At 40.2% G+C, this 25,368-nt stretch overlaps 1 protein-coding gene across 1 annotated transcript in view; it reads right to left on the bottom strand.

Annotated features, from left to right (window-relative positions):
* Positions 1 to 3,286: 3,286 nt before the first annotated feature.
* The window catches only part of LOC133550099 (programmed cell death protein 10), a 32,787-nt gene continuing 10,705 nt past the window's right edge, over positions 3,287 to 25,368 (bottom strand). The window contains exons 2-8 of the mRNA XM_061896172.1: positions 24,552 to 24,832; positions 19,645 to 19,698; positions 17,337 to 17,454; positions 10,459 to 10,585; positions 10,308 to 10,386; positions 10,143 to 10,225; positions 3,287 to 4,174 (exon numbers count right to left, since the gene is read on the bottom strand). Of these exons, the coding sequence (XP_061752156.1) occupies positions 4,093 to 4,174; positions 10,143 to 10,225; positions 10,308 to 10,386; positions 10,459 to 10,585; positions 17,337 to 17,454; positions 19,645 to 19,698; positions 24,552 to 24,641 (633 nt within the window). The 5' untranslated portion in view covers positions 24,642 to 24,832 and the 3' untranslated portion in view covers positions 3,287 to 4,092. The remainder of the gene's footprint in view (positions 4,175 to 10,142; positions 10,226 to 10,307; positions 10,387 to 10,458; positions 10,586 to 17,336; positions 17,455 to 19,644; positions 19,699 to 24,551; positions 24,833 to 25,368) is intronic.

Genomic DNA, 25,368 nt, shown 5'->3' on the forward strand with positions numbered 1-25,368 from the left:
CCGCTTAAATACATCAGAGGTTTGCCACCTTTACCACTCATAGAGCCAATTAAAACTGTTTCACGGACTAATGATGACAGTTGGAGCCTCTAACGTTCTCACGACTATTCAAAAGCGTTCGTCCTAATGACAAGAATATGGGCGCGCTGTGAAGCCATTGCCTTTGACACCTTCAACAACATGTACGAACCGATTGTTGGTCCAGCAACATGTGTGCAGCTTCCGCAATCACACGTATGAGATTGCAAGGCATACTGGGTGACACAGAGTACACTGATGGTTGTGATATAAACAACTTTAACACTTACTAATATGCGTCACGCTATGAAGCCACACAATACAAGATTGACAAACACATTTCGGGAGAACATCCTCACAGTAACACAACATAAACGCAACACAACTAATACCCATAATCCTTTGTATTCATGACAATCCTGAATATATTTTACACCCCCGCGCCCCCAACCCCGCCCACCTTACCGACGGGGGTATAAAATAGTCAGGAAGTGTCATGAATACAAAGTATTATGGGTATTTGTTGTGTTGCGTTTATGTTGTGTTACTGTGAGGATGTTCTCCCGAAATGTGTTGGTCGTTCCTAATTGATGTGGCTTCACAGCGTGGCGCATATTACTAAGAGTGTTAAAATTGTTTATATCACAACCATTAGTGTACTCTGTGTCACCCAGTATGCCTTGCAGTCATGTGCATGTGGCCGCGGAAGCCATACACAACATGATGCTGGACTGACAAGCAGACCGTGTATGATGTAGAAGGCGACAAACCAATAGCTTCATAGCACGCACTAATATTAAATATGTGGGTGATTGCTGGCAGTCATTCAAGAGAATAATAATGTCACCTATTGACTTCTCCACTTTATGACACGGGTCTTAAATGGCTCTTTAAATGGGAAAGGAAACCGATCCCAGAACCATGTATATCAAATATCTCCGGATGGTTCAACCGCCACCCGCCCGAATCTAATTAAAATCTATTTTTTCGTCATGTCAACCGCCCGACCCGCGGTTTACCCGCGGACTCTGTGGATGAGACTGCAAACCGCGCATCTCTAGTACATACACACATATACACAGGCTCTGTGATGAGGTGGCGACTTGTTTAGGGTGTACACCACCTTCCGCCCGAAGGCAGCTTGAGATAGGCTCCAGCGTCCCCCGCGAGCCCGAAAGGGACAAGCGGTAAAAAATAGATGGATGGATGGACACATATATACACAGTTTTATACTAGCGTATTTTTCGGACTATAAGTCGCAGTTTTTTTTCATAGTTTGGCCAGGGGTGTGACTTATACTCGGGAGCGACTTATGTGTGAAATTATTAACACATTACCGTAAAATATCAAATAATATTATTTAGCTCATTCACGTGAGATTAGATGTATAAGATTTCATCGGATTTAGCAATTAGGAGTAACAGATTGTTTGGTAAACGTATAGCATGTTCTATATGTTATAGTTATTTGAATGACTCTTACCATAATATGTTACGTTAACATACCAGGCACCTTCTCAGTTGGTTATTTATGCCTCATATAACGTGCACTTATTCAGCCTGTTGTTCACTATTCTTTATTTATTTTAAATTGCCTTTCAAATGTCTATTCTTGGTGTTGGGTTTTATCAAATAAATTTCCCCCAAAAATGCGACTTCTACTCCAGTACGACTTATATGTTTTTTTTCCTTCTTTATTATGCATTTTCGACAGGTGCGACTTATACTCCAGAGTGACTTATACTCCAAAAAATATGGTATATGTAGTTTTAACTGTGATTCACTTGGTCAAAGTCCCTAGGAGGAGTGCGTTAAAGTACGACCCTTTTTTTTTTGCCGAAAAATGGAAGACGAAAAACCAAGATGGTAAATAGATTATATTTGTATAGCGCTTTTCTACCTTTTTTTTAAGGAACTCAAAGCACTTTGACACTATTTCCACATTCACCCATTCACACACTGAAGGGCGGGAGCTGCCATGCAAGGCGCTAACCAGGACCCATCAGGAGCAAGGGTGAAGTGACCCGCTCAAGGACACGACGGACGTGACTAGGATGGTGGAAGGTGGGGGATTGAACCAGGACCCCGCAGGTTGCTGGCACAGCTACTCTCCCAATCTCCCAATAGGGACGGCGTGGCGCAGTGGAAGAGTGGCCGTGCGCAACCCGAGGGTCACTGGTTCAAATCCCACCTAGAACCAACCTCGTCACGTCCGTTGTGTCCTGAGCAAGACACTTCACCCTTGCTCCTGATGGGTGCTGGTTGGCGCCTTGCATGGCAGCTCCCTCCATCAGTGTGTGAATGTGTGTGTGAATGGGTAAATGTGGAAGTAGTGTCAAAGCGCTTTGAGTACCTTGAAGGTAGAAAAGCGCTATACAAGTACAACCCATTTATCATTTAATCGCTCCACGCCGTCCCCGATGGCCTGTTTGTTTTCAGGTATGGGTTCCTGAGACTTTAATAAATAAATAAATGGGTTGTACTTGTATAGCGCTTTTCTACCTTCAAGGTACTCAAAGCGCTTTGACACTACTTCCACATTTACCCATTCACACACACATTCACACACTGATGGAGGGAGCTGCCATGCAAGGCGCTAACCAGCACCCATCAGGAGCAAGGGTGAAGTGTCTTGCTCAGGACACAACGGACGTGACGAGGTTGGTACTAGGTGGGGATTGAACCAGGGACCCTCGGGTTGCGCACGGCCACTCTTCGACTGCGCCACGCCGTCCCCTTTCATGTGCTTCCCGTCCTGCAATTTTCGTGTTGATACGTGAAACTGGTAGGTGGCGCTAGAGAACCAATTTTAAAATGTCTTTTTCAGGACCCATTAATCCGTTTTCTACCGCTTGTCCCTTTCCCAAAATATAACATTTTGCCATACCTGATGTGCCTGCAAAACATGGGACTTTTCATGCAAGTTAAGGGCTTCCAAACATTCATCCATTTTCTGCAGCTTGTCCCTTTCTGGGTCGCAGGGGGTGCTGGAGCCTATCCCGAACATATAGAAGAAAAAACACAGCAAGTTTAATAGGGCCCTTGCGGTGGCTCAGGCCCTAGTGAGGCAAAACTACTTACCATTTTGAAGACTTCATAATGAGGTTTTTTGCAGCGCAGCACTGTCACCTAGTGGGGGTTTATAGGCATCGCTTGGCGTTGTATGTCAAGTCAGTCAAAAATAAAGCAAAAATGGGGGTCATGCTTTCACTGAGCTGTAAACTGCCATGCATTTCAAAAGAAAAAAAAACAAAAAAGCCTAAAGTGATCATTTGGAAACTATTTATTGAACATTTGCAACCAGGTTTCAGTTAAATACAGAATTTGTCTCTCTCGGCGTCGCCCAGACAGCAAGGACCGCCTCGGCGTGCTTACACTCGGGAGGAGCAGGGAATGTTGCAGGGCTTAAAAAGTAAAATAAGGCGCACACGTCGTGCTGTAAGTCATTTGGCGTTGTGTCGTCAGATAGTCCAGAGAAAGGAAATTTTTCGTCTAAAAAAAAAAATGTCCCGACGCCGCCGCTTGCCCCGCTCTTTAATAAAGAAAACCACAAAAAAAAACAACGTACGGACGAGAGCGACTTGTCGAGTCTCTGAGCGCGCGTCACAAAGAGGTAAAGCGGAGGAAGCCAGCCAAGACCGGCCGGACGCCGTCTTTCATGTGTGGCTAAGATTGCAGGTTTTTTTTTAAGGAAAATGATCAACATGAATATATTAGAAAAATGGCAATTAGTCTTTAATAAACACCTCGCCTCACCTATCCCCCCAAAAAAGATCAGGGTCATAAATTAAAAACTGTCCAAATAAAATCAACCTAGCAGACTTTTGGGCCTATTTCAGCCGAGACTGGAAAGACTTACACAAATGGCACTTTTCAGTCCCTTCAACTGGAAAAGGTGACCCCCCCAACCCCTAAAATCAACTCTTCCTAATTTACAGATATGGGTCAGGCGCTCATCGAGCTTCCACCACCGTAGCCACGTATCCCTCCCTGAACCCGCCCCTTACTACGCCACAGCATGAAGGGGCATGGGGAGAGCGGGGGGGGTGGGGGGTCCGTGTGGTCCCCTGCGGGCTAGGCCACAGTTTTGAAGGTCTGCAGTATGAGGTTGGTTTGGTGGATGAGCCTGTTAGCGCTGTTGAAGACGTTTATCGCCCTGGGAACAAAAGGAGACAACCGGCGGTGAGAAAACAAACAAGACAGAAGGACAGAAGGACAGAAGAGCAACCGGCGGCGTGAAGACACATTTCAGTTTCCACCTAGCGGTGCAGTTTGGGTTTGGTCGGCACATGTCAATATCTACACATCAGGCAGAAGGGCAAACAACGGAGAAGAAGGAGGGTTTCCCGTGTCAACTTCTGAACATAAGGAGACACTTTTATCCACAAGAAAACTAGAAAATTGGCCGTTGCAGCCAAGTGGGATGGATAGATAGATAGATAGTACTTTATTGATTCCTTCAGGAGAGTTCCTTCAGAAAATTAAAATTCCAGCAGCAGTGTACAGAGTTGAGATCAATTTAAATAATAAATGGGTTGTACTTGTATAGCGCTTTTCTACCTTCAAGGTACTCAAAGCGCTTTGACACTACTTCCACATTTACCCATTCACACACACATTCACACACTGATGGAGGGAGCTGCCATGCAAGGCGCCAACCAGCACCCATCAGGAGCAAGGGTGAAGTGTCTTGCTCAGGACACAACGGACGTGACGAGGTTGGTTCTAGGTGGGATTTGAACCAGTGACCCTCGGGTTGCGCACGGCCACTCTCCCATTGCGCCACGCCGTCCCCAGTCTTTAGAAATATTTCTGAGGGGATAAACACTGTTGTTGGTCAGCTGACGGCAGTAACACTCCAAGTGACCCTCTAAGACAGGGATCCCCAAACTTTTTGACTCAGGGGCCGTATTGGGTTAAAAAAATTTAGCCGAGGGCCGGGCTGTAAAATATATAACAGGTCAGGAAATAACACAGAGGCTATTTCATCCCTACAAGCCTGTTTTGCAGATTTCCCTGCTCTTCAGGGGATTTAATAATAACATAGGCTTCCTGATTAAGATTATTTTTAGAATTTTGATGACATGTTTTAAATAGGTTAAAATCCAATCTGCACTTTGTTAGAATATATAACAAATTGGATTGAGCTATATTTCTAACAAAGACAAATCATTATTTCTTCTAGATTTTCCAGAACAAAAATTTTAAAAGACATTCAAAATACTTTGAAATAAGATTTAAATTTGATTCTACAGATTTTCTAGATTTACTAGAATAATTTTTTGGGAATTTTAATCATAAGTTTGAAGAAATATTTCACAAGTACTCTTCGTCGAAAAAACAGGAGCTAAAATTAAGAATGACATTTTTTTGAATTGAATTATATTTATATAGCGCTTTTCTCAAGTGACTCAAAGCGCTTTACATAGTGACACCCAATATCTAAGTTACATTTAAACAAAAGTAAAAAGTAAATAATGGGGGTTTAAATGGAAACAAAACAGAGAAATATTACAATAAGAATAAAAAACTAAAAAGCAACAATGGGAATACAAATATAACAGTAAAATAAGAATATAACAAAACAAAGTAGGCAGTAGTGACCATGTTATGAAAACGTATTGCACTGTTATTGTTTTGCATCCCCTGTCATCCTGGTACCCCCCCGCCCCAGAGAGGAGTTGTACAGTCTAATGGTGTGTGGGACAAAGGAGTTTTTGAGTCTATTAGTCCTGCACTTGGGATGAAGCAGTCTAGAACTGAACAGGCTCCTCTGGCTACTGATAACACTATGCAGAGGGTGACTGGCATCATCCAGGATGCTCACTAGTTTGTCAACAGTCCTCTTCTCTGCCACCGTCACCAGTGAGTCCAGTTTCATTCCGATTGTAGAACCGGCCCGCCTGATCAGTTTCTCAAGTCTGGAGCTGTCCTTCTTAGATGTACTGCCCCCCCAGCACACTACCATGTAGAACAGAACACTGGCAACCACAGACTGGTAGTACATCCACAGAGGTTTTCTACAAATGTTGAAGGAGTGCAGTCTCCTGAGGAAGTACAGCCTGGTCTGTCCTTTCTTGTACTGATGGTCCGTGTTAACAGTCCAAGAGAGTGTGGAACCTGATTATGTTGACAACTCGTCTATGTGGACCAACTCAACAAGATACCGTTGTGCTAATTAAAAAGTGCCAGTTTAAGTCAACATCATCGCTTATAGGGCTGGATCAAATAATTGATGGATTATCATATTTTCGGGACTATAAATCGCAACCTTTTTCCCCACACTTTGATCCCTGCGCCTTTTACAAAGGTGCAGCTAATCTATAGATTTTGTTTTCGCTAATGACCATAAGGCCCGATCTATATTTCTGCCAGTGGGTCTTTAATGTGTAATGAAAAAAAAATAAAATAAAATAAAAAGTTTAGCGAAGTTTATATCCCTTATGATTTGTGGCGGGCTTCACGGTGGCAGAGGGGTTAGTGCGTCTGCCTCACAATACGGAGGTCCTGCAGTCCTGGGTTCAAATCCATGTTCGGGATCTTTCTGTGTGGAGTTTGCATGTTCTCCCCGTGAATGCGTGGGTTCCATCCGGGTACTCCGGCTTCCTCCCACTTCCAAAGACATGCATCTGGGGATAGGTTGATTGGCAACACTAAATTGGCCCTAGTGTGTGAATGTGAGTGTGAATGTTGTCTGTCTATCTGTGTTGGCCATGCGATGAGGTGGCGACTTGTCCAGGGTGTACCCCGCCTTCCGCCCGATCGTAGCTGAGATAGGCACCAGCGCCCCCCGCGACCCCAAAAGGGAATAAGCGGTAGAAAATGGATGGATGGATGGATGATTTGTGGCTTTATTATTTTGTTAAACGGACCAAAATCGCTACAAATTTAACTACAACAAGATTGATTTTTCAAAGATTATTACAGTTCTCCGATAATAGCTTTTTTGGCGATTTCCGATATTCCGATATTGTCCAACTCTTAATTACCGATTCCGATATGAACCGATACCGATATCTACAGTCGTGAAATTAACATATAATTATGCCTAATTTTGTGTGATGCCCCGCTGGATGCATTAAACAATGTAACAAGGTTTTCCAAAATAAATCAACTCAAGTTATGGAAAAAAATGCCAAAAGACACTGCCATATTTATTATTGAAGTCACAAAGTGTTTTTTTTTTTTTTTTAACATGCCTCAAAACAGCAGCTTGGAATTTGGGACATGCTCTTACTGAGAGAGCATGAGGAGGTTTTGATGGGCGGGGTTGAGGTGGGGTGAGGTGTATGTTGTAGCGTCCCGGAAGAGTTAGGGTTGCAAGGGTTTCTGTTTTTTTTTTCTGTTGTGTTTGTGTTGTGTTACGGTGCGGATATTTTCCTGAAATGTGTTGTCATTCTTGTTTGGTGTGGGTTCTTAGTGTAGCGAATATTTGTAACAGCGTTAAAGTTCTTTAAACGGCCACCCTCAGTGTGACCTGTATGGCTGTTGACCAAGAATGCCTTGCATTCACTTGTGTGTGTGAAAAGCCGAACAGGATATGTGACTGGGCCGGCGTTTATTGGCGCTCTGTACTTCTCCCTACGTCCGTGTACACAGCGGCGTTTTAAAAAGTCAAAAATTTTTGTTTTTTTAAAACAGGTACCGATAATTTTTAAATCAATACCGATAATTTCCGATGTTACATTTTAAAACATTTATCAGACATCTCTACATTTAAGTCAATTTCACAATGTAAACGTTGATTGGATTTAATCCAATCGTGAATAATCAAAATCAAATCTATTTGGGAAATTGGCCGTGATACTCAGCCCTAATCACTAGGTAACTATTGTCTAGCTACACAGCATTACAACCTGCAAACAGTGACCTACTGTTCAGAGCAAGGTAATCATCAACAGGGTTTCTACAGGTATCATATCTAATCTACATCTAATTTAACGCTTTATAGGGCCATTAAAAAAAATGATGCGCGTGTCCTACCGCACAGTTATTAAATATACTCAGAAGCTTACAATTGTGAGTATAGACACAATTGTAAAATGTTGACAATGACAATCTTGAATGGTTAAAAAGTTTACATGAACTATTACTAGAAAATACATGCAACAACATCTCCTGCAGTAATAACTCTGTTGGAATGGTGTACAAAATATATGACTACAAAATAGGGCTGGGCGATATATCGATATATACGATATATTGCGGGTTTGTCTCTGTGCGATATAGAAAATGACTATATCGTAATATTCGAATATACGTTCACACGCAGGACTTTTAGCTGCGGGCGTACACTTCAAGCTCTCCTCGCTCTTTCCTGTCTCTCCTTCTCGCAGACAAGCAGGCTTACATATGTCACACGTCACATAAACGCCCTCGCAGGGCAGAGGTTAAAAAAAAAAAAAAAAAAAGGGCAGAGAGGTAGCGACGTGGCTAATGTTAGCTGCTAACGTAGCCGTATGAGAGAAAGATGCTGCGGATCTGGTAAAAAATGAAGGAAGACTTAATTGGGTTTCCATCGTCTGGCGGTGGTTCGGCTTCAAGTGGGAATTTTTTCAACAGACAACCGTAATTTGTCAAGTGTGTGGGGGAAGCGTTGCTATAAAAAAGTAGCATTACTGCTAATATGCAGCATCGTTTGTAAAGTCACTCGCTAGAGAATGAAGAGAATTTCGTAACCTTAGTAACATACCACATAGTGAAGGACGAATACTATTTGATTTCCTATTATGCAGCTCATTTTTATTTGACACTTAAAATGTCTCTGACAAGCTTGCAATTTATGTTTTGGAAATGACATGAATGTTTGTGGCATTGCTTAATAACTTTAATAAAGACACTTTTGGTCAATTGACTTAGTTGTGATTTCCCTCTCTGCATGGAAGTTTAAAAGTAGCATATATTTTTGCAGTATGAAGAAGAATGTTTTAATGTAGACACATAGAATCATCATTTTGCTGTGATTATATGCATCAAGTGTTCATTCAAGGCCAAGGCAAAATATCGTAATATATATCGTATATCGCGATATGGCCTAAAAATATTGCGATATTTAAAAAAAGGCAATATCGCCCAGCCCTACTACAAAATAATCCAAACAACGGGTGTCAAACTCATTTTAACTCAGAGGCCACATGGAGGAAAATCTATTCCATGGCATAATAACTTAAAAATACGACAACTTCAGATTGCTTTCTTTGTTTTACTTTTTCCCGAGAAAGAACAAGCACATTCTGAAAATGTACGTATCATGAATAGGAAGAGGATGATTACTTTTCTTGAGACACTGCAGTCTGCTTGCACTTTTCGGGTTTTTTCACAAAAACATTTTGTGGAAACGAGGGTGCCAAAGCACGGTGTGTTCAAAGCAAAATACGTAAAATGGCAGGTTTTGCGTTAGGTCGAGGGGAAGGAGCCGCAGCCCCACTTTGTTGTGTACCTCTCGCTAGCTCGGCCTCGGTACAAACCATTTGCTTGCCGAACAGAATTGCTATTGCGACATCTAGTGGACAAATTGAGAGCAGCAGTTTCTTTCATTTCATTTCAAATGCAGCTCATTTACACTTTGCTAACTCATCTTGTGGGCTGGATTAAACTCCAGGCCGCATGTTTGATATCCCTGATAGATATGAACAGCAAACAGCCCAGGTAAATATGCAAGTTTATCAAATTGTGGTCATCAATCACAGGTTTTGGATCATATTAATTTAAAATGAAAATACCAATCGTAGGGCATGATAATACCAAGGTTCGGGCATCTGGTCAGGAGGTTCGGGCATCTGGTCAAGATGCCACCCGAACGCCTCCCTAGGGAGGTGTTTAGGGCACGTCCAACCGGTAGGAGGCCACGGGGAAGACCCAGGACATGTTAGGAAGACTATGTCTCCCGGCTGGCCTGGGAACGCCTCGGAATCCCCCGGGAAGAGCTAGACAAAGTGGCTGGGGAGAGGGAAGTCTGGGTTTCCCTGCTTAGGCTGTTGCCCCCGCGACCCGACCTCGGATAAGCGGAAGATGATGGATGGATGGATGGAATACCAATCGTTCAACAGCGTTATTGTTACAAAGTGAACTGCTAGGTGGAAACGGGAGCGTGTTGCTTTTCTCTGTGCTGACGTGATACTTACTTTCCATCTTTGAAGTACGTTTTGAGGGTGTCGCTGAAGCTTTTGGAGTATTTCACAAACTCCTTTTTCTGATGCTCCAGGGCCTTCAGCAGCAAAAAAATAAATTAAACATTTAGAGGACACCCGACAAGGACGAGCGTATGAAAAACAAAGTGCGCGGCTCACTCTGCGATTCTGGTACTGATATTTCTTGATGACATTGTTGACTGTGTCCAGGAGCTCCTTTATGGCGCTGGCTATGTCTCTGTGGGGAAAGCAACCAATCATAACATGTTCTATAATCTGGCCAACAACAGTTTTCGCCGCTCGTACTCACTTGATAGTCTGTAGGAAGCGTACTCTGTCGTTGATCTCGTCTGGGATTTTGCTGAGGATGTGTTTCAGCGCCCTGGCCTTGTCGTTCAGGTCCTGGAATTCTTGCTCGGGCCGGTCGATCATGAATTCTGACGGGGGGAGAGAAACGATAGTTTAAATCAGCGGAGAAACAGGCATTTTTTGATGCTCTAGAGCAGGGGTAGGGAACCTATGGCTCTAGAGCCAGATGCGGCTCTTTTGATGACTGCATCTGGCTCTCCAATAAATCTTAGCTGACATTGCCTAATAGGATAATTAAAGAATAATTCCGCTGGTAATCACAGTGTAAAAAATAACGTTGACATTTTTAAAGATTCTCATGCATTTTAATCCAACCATCCATTTTCTATCGCACCTGTTCAAGATGTTGCATTACTGATAAGAAGTATTATATTTAGTATTGGTTAGCTTTAGAATAATAATGTTAATAAAAATAATAAAGGACTTATTATACTGTTGTTCTAAAATGTTGGTCTTGAAAATGCACGCATTTAGTTGTATTCAGTGTTAAAGAATATTATATGGCTCTTACAGAATTTACATTTTGAAATATTTGGCTTTCATGGCTCTCTCAACCAAAAAGGTTCCCGACCCCTGCTCTAGAGGGCGCTCGCGGCCCTAGATCAGTGGTTCTCAAATGGGGGTACGCGTACCCCTGGGGGTACTTGAAGGTATGCCAAGGGGTACATGAGATTTTTTTTAAATATTCTAAAAATAGCAACAATTCAAAAATCCTTTATAAATATATTTATTGAATGATACTTCAACAAAATATGAATGTAAGTTCATAAACTGTGAAAAGAAATGCAACAATGCAATATTCAGTGTTGACAGCTAGATTTTTTGTGGACATTTTCCATAAATATTGATGTTAAAGACTTCTTTTTTTCTGAAGAAATGTTTAGAGTTAAGTTCATGAATCCAGATGGATCTCTATTACAATCCCCAAAGAGGGCTCTTTAAGTTGATGATTACTTCCATGTGTACAAATCTTTATTTACAATTAAATCACTTGTTTATTTTTCAAAAAGTTTTTAGTTATTTTTATATCTTTTTTTCCAAATCGTTCAGGAAAGACCACTACAAATGAGCAATAATTTGCACTTTTATACAATTTAATAAATCAGAAACTGAGGACATAGTGCTGTATTTTACTTCTTAATCTCTTTTTTTCAACCAAAAATGCTTTGCTCCAATTAGGGGGTACTAGAATTAAAAAAATGTTCACAGGGGGTACATCACTGAAAAAAGGTTGAGAACCACTGCCCTAGATCAGTGAAGTACTAGACTTAAAAAAATGTTTACAGGGGGTACATCACTGAAAAACATGAACATTTTTTAATTCAAGTACCCCCTAATCAGAGATAAGCATTTTTGGTTGAAAAAAGAGATAAAGTAAAATACAGCACTATGTCATCAGTTTCTGATTTATTAAATTGTATAACAGTGCAAAATATTGCTCATTTGTAGTGGTCTTTCTTGAACTATTTGGAAAAAAAGATATAAAAATAACTAAAAACTTGTTGAAAAATAAACAAGTGATTCAACTACAAATAAAGATTTCTACACATAGAAGTAATCATCAACTTAAAGTGCCCTCTTTGGGGATTGTAATAGAGATCCATCTGGATTCATCAACTTCATTCTAAATATTTCTTCACAAAAAAAGATATCTTTAACATCAATATTTATGGAACATGTCCACAAAAAATCTAGCTGTCAACACTGAATATTGCATTGTTTTTTCACAGTTTATAAACTTACACTCATATTTTGTTGAAGTCTTATTCAATAAATATATTTATAAAGGATTTTTGAATTGTTATTATTTTTGGAATATTTAAAAAAAAAAATCTCACGTACCCCTTGGCATACCTTCAAGTACCCCCATTTGACAACCACTGCCCTAGATGGCTGCCAAAAAATATAAGTTACTCAGCTGTAGTCCGTATGGGCTACAGTGGTACTAAGTGTTAATACACTTTTTCACCACATGTGGTATTAATGAAAATCTCAAACAAATAAAAGAAGTCAAAAGGTAAAGTCATAGGCCCCGTTTACCTTGCACAACAAAATGACAGCAAGCTTATACTTATTGCCGCTCTGAAGAGCCAAAGTGCTTAAATTCCAATCTTTTCACATCACATTAGGGCCACAACCGAAGTAGGTCAAATCAGGTTGAAATCTGATCTTATAAAAATTTGACTTTAGTCTAACCTAGGGATGCACCGATTAATCGGTAACCGAATATATTCGGCCGAATATGGCAAAAAAAGCCACATTCGGCCTTCGGTGGAATGAGTTAAAAACAAGGCCGAATAGTGGCGTGTGACGCAATTTTTTGACGCTGTGACGCAATCAACCAACGTGCAGTGACGTTGGGATATGTTGTGTACCTGTATAAGTGTATGAGGTTACAAGCACACACTTATTGAGATTTAGTGGGGCCTCTGTTTACATTATTAGCCTGTTGTGTAGGCTACCTGTATAAGTGTATGAGGTTACAAGCACACACTTAATTGAGATTTACTTGAGCCTTCTGTTTACATTATTAGCATATCTACTGTGGCTAAGCAGACTTTTGCCAAAAGGACAATAATTAATTTGTTGTGGGTTTATCCACTTTAATGGAATGCATGTTTTGTTCGAAGGCCTCATATAAATGAAAAACTTTGTGCTTTTTTTGAAAAGCAAAGGCTACTGGAATATTAAAAAAATGTCAATATTCAATAAAAAATTACTTCATTTGAAAAACATGTCTAAATAATTATTATAGGCTATTTATGCAATGTAAAACATTTGTGAAAAACTGCATTCATTATTCGGCCAAGCGTTTAAGTTTTATTCGGCTTCGGCCACAAATTTTCATTTCGGTGCATCCCTTTTCTGAACAGAAATTACTTCCTGAAAGCGACTTTGGGCAAACTACGTCATCCGTGTACGCAGGAATACGCAGCAGAAAGCATAAGTGACTGTCTTGATAACATCAGTTTGTTTTGTATTGGTGGACAAATTTTCGGTGCATCACTAGTCAATAGTACGCAAATAATAGGTTTTATATATACAGTACAGGGAAAAAGTTTGGACACACTTTCTCATTCAATGAGTTTTCTTTATTTCCATGACTATTTACATTGTAGATTGTCACTGAAGGCATCAAAACTATGAATGAACACATGTGGATTTATGTACCAAACAGAAACCGGTGAAATAACTGAAAATATGTTTCATATTCTAGTGTCTTCAAAACAGCCACCCTTTGCTTTGATTACTTTTTTTGCACACTCTTGGCATTCACTCGATGAGCTTCAAGAGGGAGTCACCAGAAATGTTTTTTTACTTCACAGGTGTGTTTGAAGCTCGTGGAGAGAATGCCAAAAGTGTGCAAAGCAATAATCAGAGCAAAGGGTGGCTATTTTGAAGGAACTAGATTATAAAACATATTTTCAGTTATTTCACCTTTTTTTCTTAAGTACGTAACTCCACATGTGTTCATTCATAGTTCTGATGCCTTCAGTGACAATCTACAACAGGGGTAGGGAACCTATGGTTCTAGAGCCAGATGTGGCTCTTTTGATGACTGCATCTGGCTCTCAGATAAATCTTAGCTGACATTGCTTAACACGATAAGTAATGAATAATTCCGCTGCTAATCACAGTGTTAAAAATAACGTTCAAAATATATAACATTATCATGCATTTTAATCCATCCATCCGTTTCCTACCGCACCTGTTCAACAATTATTGGTTTGCTTACAAATAACAATGTTATTAAAAGATGCAAGACTTAATATACTCTAAAAATGGTGGTCTTACTTATAAATGTACGTATTTAGTTGTATCCAGTGTTAAAAAAAAATATTATATGGCTCTCATGGAAATACTTTTTAAAATATTTGGCTTTCATGGCTCTCTCAGCCAAAAAGGTTCCCGACCCCTGATCTAGTGAAGTGAATTATATTTATATAGTGATTTTCTCAAGTGACTCAAAGCGCTTTACATAGTGACACCCAATATCTGTTACATTTAAACCAGTGTGGGTGGCACTGGGAGCAGGTGGGTAAAGTGTCTTGCTCAAGGACACAACGGCAGTGACTAGGATGGCGGAAGCGGGAATCGAACCTGCAACCCTCAAGTTGCTGGCACGGCCACTCTACCAACCGAGCTATGCCGCCCCCAATTTACAATGTAAATAGTCATGAAAAAAAAGAAAATGCATTGAATGAGGAGGTTTGTCCAAACTTTTGGCCTGTAGTTTATATACATATATATATAAAAGCAATTACGATATAAGTTTTTTATATTGATCGATAATTATTGTTACTTTTTATGACCTAAAATAAATACAGTGAAACCATTTCCAACTTATGGGTGCTTTTTATCAGTGGAGGTGTCTGATATCCAGGTAGGATTAGCACAGCTGAAGTAATAAAATAATAAAGGTAGATTAGAAGGTTGGTTGTTGCAGATTGCAGACACTGAATGGCAGTATTGAACACTCCATAGACGAGTCGGAGAAGCTACTCATTTAACCGACACAATGGAAGTGTCATGATGTTGCTGCACTGTCTGCATTAAAACCAACAAAACTATAGACAAGTTTCTGTTACTGAGTTAATATATCCAGATAGGGATGTCCCGATACAACTTTTTCACTTCCGATACGATACCGATATTGTAGCCTTGAGTATTTGCCGATACCGATATCAATACGATACGATATAGGCACGAATCATACATATATTTATTCCTTATTTTGTTTTGTAGAATGTTAGAAAAGGCTTGATAAAGTGATGTTACTGTTACTGATGTTGTAGTGTTAAAACAGAAAACAATAGTCAGCAAGAGTAGGTATGGGAAAAACTGAATCATTTATTATTAACCAATTGGTTACATAAATTTTAACCTTCAACGTAAGAGTATTACCTCAACAAATCCAATAAAAACAAAATGTTATATTTAAAGTGCAAAATAGCCACTAATACCAACATAATTATACAATTGAAAATAATAAATTAAAAATAAATTAGAAGACCCTGAAAAATAACCTAAATAAATCCAATAAAAAAAACAAAAAACGTTTTAAAGTGCAAACAATTCAAGTTCACTTCAGTTATTTTTTTACTGTCAGCATATGTTGGAAACAACTGTGGGCAGGGACAAAAACCACAAAAACAACACAATATTGTCCACTGTCCAACTGCTCTAAATTAAGAGTTCACAGCTCCAGTTTCACTGACTGACTATGCTCAAAACAATGTAGTAATTACTCTTAGTCTTCACTTAATAAACATATCACTCTAATAACAAGAGCATAAAACAAATAATAATCAGTCAGTGCTGACTACCCTTACTACTCCTCCTCCTCCTTCTCCACTTTCTGCAGTCCGAGCATAATGTGGAGATTTTTTTTTAAGAAGATAAGCATTTCGGCATGCTGTGAGTTAAAATACTTCCACACAGCCGACATCACTACACTTTGCTGAGCACACGTGTTGTCGTTGTTGTGATCACGTGGGCTGTGCACGCTGGATCAGAGACGCTCTTCTTCCGCAGCCGCCACCAACGTTAATTAAGGGGCATTGCCGCCACCTACTGTGTTGGAGTGTGATCAAACCAGTCACCTATTATAGAAGTGCTGCAGCGGCAAATGGACAGCTTATATCGGAGCGCTTACATCGGAGTTTTTGGATTCAGTCCGATAAAATCCGATATTCACTTTTTTGGCTAATATCGGACCGATTTCCGATATCAATATCGGATCGGGATATCCCTATATCCAGATTTCTATTCTCACTCCATACAGTGAATTCACACCAAGACCGAAAGACGGCGCAACCACACTAGTTATGAGAGTAGCACGTGTGTGTGTGTGTGTGTGCTCCTTTAGGAATAGCAGTGTGTTGGGTAAGTGACTTCAGTGTGTGAGCAAGCGGTGGCATACAAGTGCAGGAGCAGCAGTGGTGACTAGCAAATGTGTCTGGTTTTGTCCAAAAATAATAACAAAGCAAACAAATTATCACAAGTCTGAAAGGGGTACAAATTATTTCCAAGCTGGATCCCCACCTAGACATAAAACAGTATAGCGCAGAGCTCATGAAAATCCAGATTGTATTTGTTATATTCATATAAGTGGGCCAAATCATTTATATTAGGAAAAAACAATTCATTAAAATAACTGCTGTCATTTGATTATTAAAATAAAACGTTTACATTTTTATGAGGTCAGGTTTGGGACAGGTGTGCTGCTGGTGTGGCCATAGTGTGCACGTCTGATGTTGCTCACATGTGCTCCACTGAATGATCAAGGAGTTTTTGCGTTTGTTGAAGTTAAAGTTACAATGATTGTCTCACACACACACACACACACTAGGTGTGGTGAATTGTGTCCTGTGCATTTGACCTATCCCCATGTTCACCCCCTGGAAGGTGAGGGGAGCAGTGAGCAGCAGCGTGTGCCACACTCGGGAACCATTTGGTGATTCAACCCCCAATTCCAACCCTTGATGATGGGTGCCAAACAAGGAGGCTACGGGTCATATTTCTTTGTAGTCTTTGGTATGATTCGGCCGGGGTTTGAACTCACGACCTCGCAGTTTTAGGGCGGACACTAACCACAAGGCCACTGCTCAACCACATGAACAATTACAGGGAACATTGGTTAAGAAACTATCTTTTAGTTTATATTGAATTGTAGTGCATATTGTTTAATTGTTGATGTAATAGTCCAACACAATTTTAGCTTTTTGGCTAAAATCTTCGATGACAAGCACGACCAACAAATTCAAAGACAAAAATCATTCAACGATCCTGACAAACGTCGAGTTTACGGTGACACACCTTCCACATCTTCTGCAGCCATGCGCAGCAGCGATTCGATGAAGTTGATTTGGACATTTTTCTTCTCCAAAATCTTCATGATGATGTCCTGAGTCAGGCCGGGGTTCTCCCTTTCCGCCTGGACAAAAACAAAAAAGACAAAAAAAGGGAAAAAACACATTTTATTGAAGTTGTAGAATGGAAATCAACACACAAAAAAGTCTGAAATGGAAAATAAAGCAACAAGTCCTAACATGGCGAAGAAAAGCTGAAATGTTGATACTAATAACCAGGAATGTGAAACAATTTAAAAAGAAAACTATTGTGATGTTCAACAATTTTCAATTTAATTGAACAGTGTTTACGTTGTGTACAAGGAGTATTTATAATATGTTGTGCAAAGGAAATTTCATATTTTTTGGGAGCCCATCTTGTATTTGACATAGTTTATAGGGTTAGGCGCAATAAGTGTTCAACTTCAGCCTAAACCCTTTCGGTCTGCAACATTTGCAATTTATGAATGGGGTGGAACAATACCAACACTTGATGCTGAGTGCCAAGCAGGGAGGTAACGGGTCCCATTTTACAGTCTTTGGTATGACTCGGCCGGGGTTTGAACTCACGACCTACCGATGTCAGGACGGACACTAACCACAAGGCCACTGACCAGGCAGCAACAATTTAAAAATAGACCAAAACGGTCAAAAAATAAAGAAAGAAAATGCATAATAAAGAAGGAAAAAAACATATATACGTCGCACTGGAGTATAAGTCGCATTTTTTGGGGGAAATGTATTCGATAAAATCCAACACCAAGAATAGACATTTGAAAGGCAGTTTAAAATAAATAAAGAATAGTGAACAACAGGCTGAATAAGTGTACGTTATATGACGAATATAAATAACAAACTGAGAAGGTGCCTGGTATGTTAACGTAACATATTATGGTAAGAGTCCTTCAAATAACTATAACATATAGAACATGCTATACGTTTACCAAACAATCTGTCACTCTTAATCGATAAATCCCATGAAATCTTCTTCCTTGATGTCGCTTCTAAACAACTCTCACGATCCACACTTCCCTCACTCGTGAACAAGACTCCTAGGTACTTGAACTCCTCCACTTGGGGCAGGGTCTCCTCCCCAACCCGGAGATGGCATTCCACCCTTATCCGGGCGAGAGCCATGTACTCGGACTTGGAGGTGCTGATTTTCATTCCGGTCGCTTCACACTCGGCTGCGAACCGATCCAGTGAGAGCTGAAGATCCCGGTCAGATGAAGCCATCAAGACCACATCCTCTGCAAAAAGCAGAGACCTAATCCTGCGGTCACCAAACCGGAAACCCTCAACGCCTTAACTGCGCCTAGAAATTCTGTCCATAAAAGTTATGAACAGAATCGGTGACAAAGGACAGCCTTGGCGGAGTCCAACCCTCACTGGAAACGTGTCTGACACTGATCATACAGGGAGCGGACCGCCACAATAAGACAGTCCGATACCCCATACTCTCTGAGCACTCCCCACAGGACTTCCCGAGGGACACGGTCTAATGCCTTCTCCAAGTCCACATAGCACATGTAGACTGGTTGGCCAAACTCCCATGCACCCTCAAGAACCCTGCCGAGAGTATAGAGCTGGTCCACAGTTCCACGACCAGAACGAAAACCACACTGTTCCTCCTGAATCCGAGGTTCGACTATCCGGCGTAGCCTCCTCTCCAAGTCGGTACAGTGTAGTGAAAAAGGGACATTTATTTCGACTGTAACGTTGTAGATGAGCAGACACATGAACAGAAGCACTTAATGTTCACTACAGCATGTACACCATTGAACATCACATGCGCAAACACCTAAATTATTCAGCCGGGAATTACACCACTTGAGTTAGAGGGGGAACCCGTCAAGTGTCAGTCACGCTGCAAAACAGCTGCGAGGTGCTTATGCGCGTCCGCTTGCTTTGTATAATGACAAAGCTGCCGGGCCTTCATTCATATTTCATGCGTACACGCTCATTAGCAGTCATGCACCAGCAGTCTCCTTCTCTCTGCCAGAGAAATCACTGCACAGCGGCGAGACACGGCCAACGCAAGCTTTCAGACAGGTTGTCAGGGGGCGAAAGACGAATGGCGGGTCGTTCGGGAGTCAAAAGGTGAAGACACCGGTGTCAGTGTTGATCAAAGAGGCTCATTTTACACAGCGTGACGCTTAAAGCAAGGCCAAAGTTGTGCGCTAAAAAAAAAAAGTGTGGTAAAGATGTGACTGCACGCTATGACAGGAAGGCGGCGGTTAGACGAAACCGTCTGGTTCGGGGCGAGGCACGCTTACCTTGATGAAGGCCGCTCTGAGCGTCTGAGCTGCTGATAGGTTGATCCTCTCCAGCTGAGGTAGCAACAACAAAAATCACAGCGTCACTGATTTAAATGACAGGCACGCTTTCCATTAAATTAAATGATTACAAACGACAGTTGAGCTGAGCCAAAGGACATTTAAAAAGTCCACCACAAATAAGGCCTGGTTTATTATGGCAAACACAATAAACAAGATTATTTTGATTTATATTGTAATCATGAGTATTTCAGTTTCAGTTTATTTTCAGTCTAACAAAAACATATTCAAACATGGATCGCGATTCAAAAATGAATAACATGACTGAAACAGGCAGAAGCAAAAAAGCTTATATGCCCAACATAAATTTTTTTACATTCAATTAGGTTACCTTTTCTAATAATTTTGTAATACAAAAAGAAATATAGTCATTCAGCATTTACATTTAAGTTGCCCTTTAACAAATAATACAAAAATATATACTTACACACATGCACTTTTTTGTAAATAGATAAACATACATACCTTCTAAATACAACATTTAACCAAACAAACATACATTTCTATTTCACATAACTTTTTCAAATACATTGTGACATGTTCTTTTTGAAATTAAATACTGAGTCACTCATTTTTATTTGTTTACCAACAGAATTCCACAAATTAACACCGAGAACCGATAAACTAATCTTGCTTTTGGTCAAATAAACTTAGATTCATCTCTTAGATTGTATTTGCTGGTCTGTAGAGAGAAGTATTTTTGAATTCCTTCTGGAAGAGTATTTATTTTTGCTTTGAACATTATCTGTGTTATTTTATAATAAACAATATCTTGAAATTTCACAAGTTTTTATTTAACAAATAATGGATGGGTATGTCATGATATCCTGCTTTGTTTATTAGCCGTACAGATTTTTTTTGCAGCAAAACAATATCATTAATTATGGTTTTAAAAGTGGTTCCCCAGAGTTCTACACAGTATGTCATGTATGGAAGTATCAAAGTATAATAAATTGTTAATGAATTATAATTAAGTAATTCTTTAGTTTTATACAAAACACCAAGTGTTTTTGATATTTTTGTTTTTATATAATTTACATGTTGTCTCCATGATAATTTATAGTCAATTATAACTCCCCAAAAACTTAGTATCAAAGACACGCTCAATTTTATCTCCATTTATTTTAATATTTACTTCATTAGATACCTCAGTTTTGGTACCAAATATCATACATTTAGTTTTAGCAATATTAAGTGATAATTTATTCATATCAAACCAGTTTTTAAGCACTGTCATTTCTTGTTCTATTTTTACCAAAAGTTCATTAAAATTTGAATTACAAGTGACCGTGGTTTAAAATTTTCCCAGCTCCAAAATTAAAGTGAGTGTTGCTTCAGATGCCCATGTTTTCTACAAGTTTGCAACCACGATGACACAAAGGAAGCTCTCTCAGGAAGATAAAGAGTTGTGGTTGCTTACAAAGCAAAACACTGCCCCTTAGGGTTTTGGAAGATAATTGCAAGTCACACGCCCAACCCGGCCAACGCTAAAGCGCCAGAAAAAAACTACACACCAAGTTTTCGTTTGATACAGTCACACGTCACGGTATTATTGTGAAGACTATAATGCCTATATATACTATAGTGATATATTAGGGGTGTAACGGTACGTGTATTCGAAATGAACCGTTTCGGTACGGGGGTTTCGGTCCAGTTCGGAGGTGTATCGAACAAGTTTCCACACGGACAAATTAAGTAGCGTACCGCACGTTGTGTAAACAATGCACACCGAGGCACAACACACGGCATGCTAGCAGCGACCGGGCTACGATAGACTGACCATACCTCCTCCTTTCCCCCGGATACGACCTCTTTTGCAGGGCTGTCCGGGTGGAGTTACTTAAATGCCTCAAATTTTAAGTTAGCGTTGCATGTATTTTCAATGTACGTTCAGGGTTAAGAAAGGGTTAAAAACAAAACAAATTGTGCACGCAGCAGCATTCGTGAGGGAGGGGCAGAGACAGAGCGCGAGAGAGTTATGATAAACGCGCATGCGTCGCCAGGCTCTGCTCTTTATCAATAGATTTATCAGATTCGATTTTTTTCAATCTATAGCAGGGGTGCCCACAGCTAATGTTTAAAAGGCCATCGGCACATTCTAAAAACACTATTAAAATAAACAAAAACCTAACAAAAGTGAAATAAAAAAGCTTAAAGGCTAAATGTAATTTAGAAAAAGTTGCAATGTTGACTAATAAAACAAAGTTGTTGTTTTTTTTTCTTTCAAACTGTCTTTCAAACTATGTGCGGCATAGCCCGGTTGGTAGAGTGGCCGTGCCAGCAACTTGAGGGTTGCAGGTTCGATTCCCGCTTCCGCCATCCTAGTCACTGCCGTTGTGTCCTTGGGCAAGACACTTTACCCACCTGCTCCCAGTGCCACCCACACTGGTTTAAATGTTACTTAGATATTGGGTTTCACTATGTAAAGCGCTTTGAGTCACTGGAGAAAAGCGCTATATAAAATATAATTCACAATTCACTTCGTCATTGCTCAAAACAAAATATTGAATCAAAATCAATGTTATTATAAATTATTGACCTATCCAAGGTTCCAATCCAATCCAATCCACTTTATTTATATAGCACATTTAAACAACAATAACGTTTCCAAACTACTGCACAGCCATGTTAAAAACAATATTAAAAAAAACAATATTATGCTCCACCAATGACTGAATAAAAACAAAAAATAAATATAAAACCAATATAAAAAAAATATATATATAAAAACAAATATGATTTAAAACTATTTTAAAAGGTTAAAATCAATTAAAACAGTAAAATAGAAATCAAAGTGTATAAAAAACACAGAGGACCACACAACTCACGTAGTGTTAAAAGCCAAAGAATAAAAGTGGGTCTTAAGACGAGACTTAAAACACTCCACTGTGGAAGCAGTTTGAACATGGAGGGGCAGAGTGTTTCAGAGCTTAGGGCCGACCACAGAGAAGGCCCTGTCTCCCCTGGTTTTAAGTCTGGTCTTGGGCACCACGAGCTGGAACTGGCTCTCGGACCTCAGAGCGCGCGCAGGGATGTAAATTTGGATGAGGTCCGAGATATATTGAGGTGTCAGTCCATGTAAAGATTTAAAAACAAACAGCAATGTTTTAAAATCAATTCTAAAATGAACATGGAGCCAGTGCAAACTCTGAAGAATTGGGGTTATATGCTGACGTTTCCTGGCCCCTGTTAAAAGTTGTGTTGCCGTGTTCTGGACTAACTGCAACCGGGAGAGAGCTTTTTGGCTAATGCCAGCATAAAGTGCATTGCAGTAGTCCAGGCCACTTGAAATAAAAGCATGCACGACTTGTTCAAAATGGTTAAAAGATAAAAACGGTTTTAACCTTTACTAAAAGACGAAGGTGATAAAAACACGATTTTAAAACGCCATTGACTTGTTTGTCTAGTTTAAAATTCCCATTACTTCACATCAAATATTCCACTTAGGAAAATATTTTTGGTGGAAGATTTTGCAAATTTGATAAATAAATAAACAAAAAATGTATATTTTGTTGTTATCTTACTGTACCGAAAACGAATCGAACCATGACCTCTAAACCGAGGTACGTACCGGACCGAAATTTTTGTGTACCGTGACACCCCTATGATATACATACACTATATTGCCAAAAGTATTTAGCCAGCCATCCAAATGATGACAATTGAGTGTCCTAATCACTTGAAGGAACTAGAATATAAAACATGCATTCAGTTATTTCACCTTTTTTTTGTTAAGTACATAACTCCACGTGTTCATTCATAGTTTTGATGCCTTCAGTGACAATCTATAACAGGGGTGCCCACACTTTTTCTGCAGGCCAGCTACTTTTCAATTGACCAAATCGAGGGGATCTACCTCATTCATATTTATTTATTTATGAAAGAGACGTTTTTGTTAACAAGTTAAATGTGTTTAAGTGAATTATATTTATATAGCGCTTTTCTCTAGTGACTCAAAGCGCTTTACATAGTGAAACCCAATATCTAAGTTACATTCAAACCAGTGTGGGTGGCACTGCGAGCAGGTGGGTAAAGTGCCTTGCCCAGGGACACAACGGCAGTGACTAGAATGGCGGAAGCGGGAATCGAACCTGCAACCCTCAAGTTGCTGGCACGGCCACTCTACCAACCGAGCTATGCCGCCCCGTTTAAGCATGTGTAACACATATAGATGTATTTCTTTCACGAAGACAAGAATAGAAGTTGGTGTATTACCTGATTCTGATGACTTGCATTGATTGGAATCAGACAGTAGTGATGATAACGTCCACATTTTTGAATGGAGGAGAAAAAAAGTCCACCTTTTTGTACGATACCACATGAAAGTGGTTGTTTTTTGGCATCTTATTTATCCAGCTTCCATACACTTTATAAGAAAAACATTGGCGGAAAATTCATGCTGCCTGCGCTAACAAAATAAGAGTCTCGGAAAGCTGGCGTGCACAGGGCTTTTATTGTGAAGATAGGAAATGTGCAGTCGGTCTTTAGAGTTTTGACGGAAGGTACGGCGCGAGAGTAAAAGTGTTTCTCGCCTTCCTCTCGGTCATTTTTTCTTAATAATGATCTCGCAGCAGCCGGCGTCATCTCACAAGACCTTCGGGTGCCGAGAATGTCAAGTGACGTCTTGGTGAAGATTGATGATCGCTAATTTTTAGGTCTATTTTTTTTATAAGCCCGGCTGGCGATTGACTGACACACCGGTAGCTCGCGATTGACGTAATGGGTACCCCTGCTCTACAACATAAATAGTCATGAAAATAAAGAAAAGGCATTGAATGAGAAGGTGTGCCCAAACTTTTGGTTTACTGCACCTGTATGTAATGTTGAAATGATACAGAAATTGTTACCTCGTTAAAAACTGGGTACATCACGGTGTAGAGCGTCATGGATACCATGGAGTTTGTCTCCGCTTCATTCTTCATCTCCTCCATTGTCATCCTCCAGGGAGGAGCAGCTCTCGGTCAAAAGGTGTGTGTGTGTATGTGTGTGTGTGTGGGGGGGTGGGGTGGGGGGTGACTGCAGCTCACTCACTCACTCATGCACACACACGTTCATGTGCACAATCACACACACACATTCACACGCTTTTAAAAACCCCCCCACAAAATGTCCACAGAGTGACAGCAACCTTAAAGAAGAGGAAAGAAAGGGAAAATATGTCAAGTTAGGTAAGGCTTTTGACAATAAATCTCAAGTAAAGAATCTGGGTACTATCTTCGACTCAACTCTCTCCTTTGAGTCACACATTAAAAGTGTTACTAAAACGGCCTTCTTTCATCTCCGTAATATCGCTAAAATTCGCTCCATTTTGTCCACTAAAGACGCTGAGATTATTATACATGCGTTTGTTACGTCTCGTCTCGATTACTGTAACGTATTATTTTCGGGTCTCCCCATGTTTAGCATTAAAAGATTACAGTTGGTACAAAATGCGGCTGCTAGACTTTTGACAAGAACAAGAAAGTTTGATCCCATTACGCCTGTACTGGCTCACCTGCACTGGCTTCCTGTGCACTTAAGATGTGACTTTAAGGTTTTACTACTTACGTATAAAATACTACACAGTCTAGCTCCATCCTATCTTGCCGATTGTATTGTACCATATGTCCCGGCAAGAAATCTGCGTTCAAAAGACTCCGGCTTATTAGTGATTCCTAGAGCCCC

The sequence above is a fragment of the Nerophis ophidion genome, linkage group LG03, assembly GCF_033978795.1.
Source record: "Nerophis ophidion isolate RoL-2023_Sa linkage group LG03, RoL_Noph_v1.0, whole genome shotgun sequence".
NCBI classification, from domain to species: domain Eukaryota; kingdom Metazoa; phylum Chordata; class Actinopteri; order Syngnathiformes; family Syngnathidae; genus Nerophis; species Nerophis ophidion.